Raw genomic sequence first — 5,931 nt, 5'->3', positions numbered from 1 at the left:
CTCCAGGAGGTGGAGGTGAAGACCCCTGAGTCGGCTCTGGGGACTGAGAGGCCCCCTAAGCCCTGAGTCCTGCTACGGGGCTCTGTGCCAAGAGCCCCCGTGAGCCATGGCCTCAAAAGGGCAGCGGTGATTTTTTTCACATAAATATATCGCACTTAAATGAATTTAGACAGCATGACATCAGAGAGTAATTAAATTGGTTTGGGTTGGAATTCCGTTTCCAATTCCTGAGTTCAGGTTTGTAAAAGATTTTTCTGAGCACCTGCAGGCCTGTGTGTGTGTGTGTGTGTGTGTGTGTGTGTGTGTGTGTGTAAGTATTTTCACTGGAAAGGATTCAAAACTAGGAGGAAAAAAAACTGGAGCACACAGGCAGCATTACGCCATTCTTCCTTCTTGGAAAAATCCCTCAGCCTTATACAAGCCTCCTTCAAGCCCTCAGTCAGTTGTGCAGGAGAAAGGGGGCGGTCGGCTTTCTCCTTTCAAGAACGAGTTATTTTCAGCTGCTGACTGGAGACGGTGCACGTCTGGATACGGGAGCATTTCCACTATGGGACTGGATACAGACACACGCCCGGCGGACTTCAAGAGTCTCAGACTGAGGAGAAAGCCCTTCCTGCTGCTGCTACTGCTGCCGCCGCTGCTCCTAAAGATCCACTCCTTTCATGGTTTTTCTTGCCAAGCCAGAGGCACCTTCGCTGCTGCCGCTGTTCTCTTTGGTGTCATCCAGCGGCTGGCCAGAGGATGAGACTCCCCAAACTCCTCACTTTCTTGCTTTGGCACCTGGCTTGGCTGGACCTGGAATTCATCTGCACTGTGTTGGGTGCCCCTGACTTGGGCCAGAGACCCACGGGGGCCAGGCCAGGATTGGCCAAAGCAGAGGCCAAGGAGAGGCCCCCCCTGGCCCGGAACATCTTTAGGCCAGGGGGTCACAGCTATGGTGGGGGGGCCACCAACACTAGGGCAAAGGCAGACCCTGGGCAGACACAGGCCAAGAAGGATGAGCCCAAAAAGCTGCCCCCCAGATCTGGTGGTTCTGAACCCAAGCCAGGACCCCCTCCCCAGACCAGGCAGCCTGCAGCCCGGACTGTAACCCCAAAAGGACAGCTTCCCGGGGGCAAGGCACCCCCCAAAGCAGGATCTGTCCCCAGCTCCTTTCTGCTGAAGAAGGCCAGGGAGTCTGGGCCCCCTCGAGAGCCCAAGGAGCCGTTCCGCCCACCCCCCATCACACCCCACGAGTACATGCTCTCGCTGTACAGGACGCTGTCCGATGCTGACAGAAAGGGAGGCAACAGCAGCGTGAAGTTGGAGGCTGGCCTGGCCAACACCATCACCAGCTTTATTGACAAAGGGCAAGGTGAGGGGGCGGGGTGGCGGGAGGAGCATCTGCATGCACAGAGGGACTCCTTGAGCCCTGATGCTTAACAGGTGGGGGAATGTGTGTGCATCTGGTCCTGCGTGGGTGGGTGACAGGGAATTACCTTACATATACCAGATCCAGGCTGCTAGCATGTCAGCAGTATAGGGTACCCAGGGATCACTAAGTCCAGTTCCTGCAAGGTGCAGGGGGGAGGGGACACTAAATCCTGGAGAGGAGATAAGACCTGCCATTTGGTGGCAGAGTTGGAGACTTGATTATCCAAGACTTGATTATCAAGCCACGCTCTGTAACTTTATGGGTTGGCCAAACTTTCCAAGCTCCAGGGTTTTCTCAGCAGACAGAGGGATGAAACTTTAGAAAGGTCCCCATAGTTCTGCAACTTTGTCATCAGGACGCGGGGCAGGGGAGGCAGACAGGTGAAGAAAGGAAAGGGGGCATCATGGAGTCATGGAAGGAGGCATCAGACCTAGGGTTTAACTCATAATGTGACCCTGGGACAGCCCCTTCGCCCCTTGGGGCCTCAATTTCCCCATCTGTCCATCTAGATGGGAGTCTGGGTGATTTATGAAAGTCCTTCAAATGTGAAAATTTTGTGTCCTGTAAACATATTTTTATTATTAACGCAGGAGAATATCTGTTCTCCTGTGTTTCCCTCTGCCAATCTAGTATTACCATCTCAGCTTTTTCTCTCAACTTGCTGTGTGAACTCAACAAGACTCTTCCCCTTTCAGGGCCTCAGTTTCTCCATAGTGTGAAGAGGGAGGTGGACTGCCCGTTGCTAAGGTTGCTTACAGCTCCTATGCTCGGGTTCTGAGTCTTAGGACTTTGGCTGGCAGGGTGGGGGAGGGGTCAGAGAGTAGGAGAGACTCCTCATTAGAGCTGGCCTGTAGGGGAATGACAGGGGGCAGGAGGGGGGAGGCACAGAGGCAGCAGGTCTGGCCGAGGTGGGGGAGGTGGGCTGGCTGCCTGCCCAGCCAGGGAAAGCTGTGACCCCTTGGGGGCTCATAAAATAAGTCCTTGTGGCCCCCCCCTAGCACTAAGGGAGCTTGGGGAGGGGGAGATGGGGAGTTTAAAGGCCTAATTAGTTACCTTCTAGAGCAATATATGAATGTTCCCCAATGGCAAATTGGTATTTAGGAAGGAGGCCATGCTGACACAGAGACACTGCTGAGCTTCTCACACACACAGCCTTATATTTTACACACGTTGAATCACACATGTGCACATGTATACACACTTTATGTATATACGTGGAATCATACACCTACATTCACATACAAGCCCTTCAAATATTCATGAGGCCAAGTGGGCATGGTGGCACATGCCTGTAATTCCAGCAGGCCCCAAGGCAGGAGGATTACAAGTTCAAGGCCAGCCTGGGCAACTTAGCAAGACCCTGCCTCAAAATAAAAAGTAAAAAGGGCTGAGATGTAGCCCTGTGGTAGAGGGTTCTGGATTCAATGCCCAAACCCCCCCCCACACACACACACAGAAATTCATGCAAAATATTCATACATATCTTTGTAACTCATATATTACCTTGCATACTTACAAATGAACCCCATCTCTCTCTCTCTCTCTCTCTCTCTCACACACACACACACACACACACACACTGTTACACCCTCATCCACCCAGCAGGGGAAGACAAATACACAACAAAATTATTAGACTGGGGAGCCAGGAATTTGGGTTGTAGATCAGCTTTTTCATTAACTTGCTGTGACCTAAGTCAAATCACTCCTCATCTCTGTGCCTCATCTGTAAAAATGAGAACACTAAGATCTTTAAGGTATAGTGGGAGCATCTCAGTATGAGATATAAAAATTCTAGAGTTCTAATTCTGTTTTTTCCTAGCAAGGGACCTTGAGCAAGCCACATAACTTCCCTGAACTTCAGGTTTTTCAAAAAATGGGTAATTTTAATGTATACCCCACTATCTCAGACATAGGATATCATGTTAGATCACGAGGCAGGAGAGATAAGTAGAAGGAAGTTGTAAGGCTTATGACTGTTATACATAAATCATTGACACAAACAGTTACCCAAATCATCCATTTCCACATTCACAGATAAACACCCTGATTTGGTCCACTGTGCAGGAAGCTCCCTCATTTTAAAAAGGCTCTCAGTGGTTTGATGTTGGCCTCTGACACAGTGGGGAAGAGGTTAAAGAAAATTCTCCTGAGGGGAAAGAGCTTGGGCCTCCCTTGGGGCCTAGAGGTGACTGGCTCCCTTGGTGAGGTTGCAGGACTTGACTTCTGGCTATTCTCTCTAGATGACCGAGGTCCTGTGGTCAGGAAGCAGAGGTACATGTTCGACATTAGTGCCCTGGAGAAGGATGGGCTGCTGGGGGCCGAGCTGCGGATCTTGCGGAAGAAGCCCTCAGACATGGCCAAGCCAGTGGCCCCTGGTGCCGGGCGGGCTGCCCAGCTGAAGCTGTCCAGCTGCCCCAATGGCCGGCAGCCGGCAGCCTTGCTGGATGTGCGCTCGGTGCCAGGCCTGGATGGATCTGGCTGGGAGGTGTTCGACATCTGGAAGCTCTTCCGAAACTTTAAGAACTCGGCCCAGCTGTGTCTGGAGCTGGAGGCCTGGGAACGGGGCCGGGCTGTGGACCTCCGCGCTCTGGGCTTTGACCGGGCTGCCCGGCAGGTCCACGAGAAGGCTCTGTTCCTGGTGTTTGGCCGAACCAAGAAACGGGACCTGTTCTTTAATGAGATTAAGGCCCGCTCGGGCCAAGATGATAAGACCGTGTATGAGTACCTGTTCAGCCAGCGGCGGAAACGGCGGGCTCCGCTGGCCACTCGCCAGGGCAAGCGACCCAGCAAGAACCTCAAGGCCCGCTGCAGTCGGAAGGCCCTGCATGTCAACTTCAAGGACATGGGCTGGGATGACTGGATCATTGCGCCTCTTGAGTACGAGGCCTTCCACTGCGAGGGGCTATGCGAATTCCCTTTGCGCTCCCACCTGGAGCCCACGAACCACGCAGTCATCCAGACTCTGATGAACTCCATGGACCCCGAGTCCACACCACCCACCTGCTGTGTGCCCACGCGGCTGAGTCCCATTAGCATCCTCTTCATTGACTCTGCCAACAACGTGGTGTATAAGCAGTATGAGGACATGGTTGTGGAGTCTTGTGGCTGCAGGTAGCAGCACTGGCCCTCTGTCTTCCAGGTTGGCATATCCTGAGAGCCCCTCCCCTCGCTCCTGGAATCACAGAGGGGTCAGGAAGCTGCAGTCAGAGCATCTACACAACCGCACCAAAGGGCATTCCAGCAGCCTTGTTCACTCTTGAGTGTGACTTGGGCTCCCCTTCTATTCACAAGTCCCCCATCTGAGGATTTCTGCCCTTCTGTTACTCTGACTGACAAGGACAGTCCAAGGGGACAGACTCTGCATGGGACTGAGACCCAGGAGACAGTGTTTTCCAATGAGACTCAACCTGTAATCTCTCCTAATTTAGGCCTCCTTGGCCTCTGAACTCTCCAAGGGGGTCTGGTGCTGTCCTGAGCATCTGGTGGGAGAGACACAGGTGTCACCTCCTCTTTGAATCACCTTTGTGCCTGGTGACTTTCAATCTTTAGGGCAGATGAGATGCTTATTGGGCTGGTGTGGGAGAGCGGGGAGAGGACTTGGGCAAGGGTAAGGAGTATGAGGCTGTTAGACTGTTTGATTAAAATGTACATTGATGAGAAAAAAAAGCCAAACTGTGCCTAAAACTGTAGCAAATTTCTTGTTTACTCCAGGGGACCCATAACCCCTCAAGGAATTCCTGACTCAGAGAAGGAGGGTGGGTTGCTTCATGCATGAACTCTGTTTCCCAGGCCCCACCCCCAACCCTTGGAAACTGAAGCAGAATGGGGCAGAGAGTAAGAACTGGGCAGGACCAGTGTTCACCTCTAACCTCATTCCTGTTCTTTCCAAAGGCCCATTGGCCCCCCCGGGTCCATCTGCTCCATTAGGGCCTGGCAACAAAGTTAGATTTTTACATTCCTTAGTCAAGTTTTTTTTTGTGTGTGTGTGTTAAAAGGGATCCCTAAATGAGAAAGATACTGGGGATTTAATTTCCTTTAAATGAAATGGAGACCAGGAGCAGTCTAAGTCTCTGGTTCTCATCCAGGAGGCCTTAAAATCATCTCTGATCATTCACCAGCATCTGCCCTGCCCCCATTTTCTCCCATCCTCACAGAATTAAATGGGCAACATTTAAAGGGCCCTCTACTTCTGCATTGGGGAGTTTGGACTGCCAGGAGTCTCCCCTTCCCAATGGGAGCCTCTTATTTTGCCATGACCATTGTTCTTCATATGACCTTGTCTGTGACCCTGCTGCCCTCCAGCTTAGCACCCACAGTATTCCTTATTGCTTACCCATCACCTACCAGAGTCAGAATTAGAGCCCCTCACTTTACATTATACATTATATAAATACATAATTATACATTAGGTAAATCATCTTCCCACTGATCTCAGACAGAAAAAATGCCAGGCTATGTTTCTACTTAGGGCTTAGTCTATAGTAAATACTCACTTTCCCTTTTCAGTTAGAATCT

The 5,931-nt window shown here is 51.5% G+C and overlaps 1 protein-coding gene across 1 annotated transcript; it reads left to right on the top strand.

Moving 5' to 3' along the window:
* The first annotated feature begins 411 nt into the window (after positions 1-411).
* Gdf5 (growth differentiation factor 5) lies at positions 412-5,070 on the top strand. Its single transcript, XM_027945328.2, has 2 exons — positions 412-1,354; positions 3,657-5,070. Exons 1-2 carry the CDS (start codon positions 742-744, stop codon positions 4,529-4,531), a joined length of 1,488 nt encoding a protein of 495 aa, XP_027801129.2. The 5' UTR covers positions 412-741; the 3' UTR covers positions 4,532-5,070.
* Positions 5,071-5,931: the final 861 nt, after the last annotated feature.

The sequence above is a fragment of the Marmota flaviventris genome, chromosome 2 (genome assembly GCF_047511675.1).
Source record: "Marmota flaviventris isolate mMarFla1 chromosome 2, mMarFla1.hap1, whole genome shotgun sequence".
Lineage (NCBI taxonomy): Eukaryota > Metazoa > Chordata > Mammalia > Rodentia > Sciuridae > Marmota > Marmota flaviventris.
The sequence above is the reverse complement of the archived record's forward strand: the minus strand, read 5'-3'. Positions and strand labels throughout refer to the sequence as shown.

Coding starts and splice junctions, on each gene's coding strand:
- Gdf5 (XM_027945328.2), top strand. CDS start 742: ATGAGACTCCCCAAACTCCTCACTTTCTTGCTTTGGCACCTGGCTTGG. Junction 1,355..3,656: donor CTTTATTGACAAAGGGCAAG/GTGAGGGGGCGG, acceptor TATTCTCTCTAG/ATGACCGAGGTCCTGTGGTC.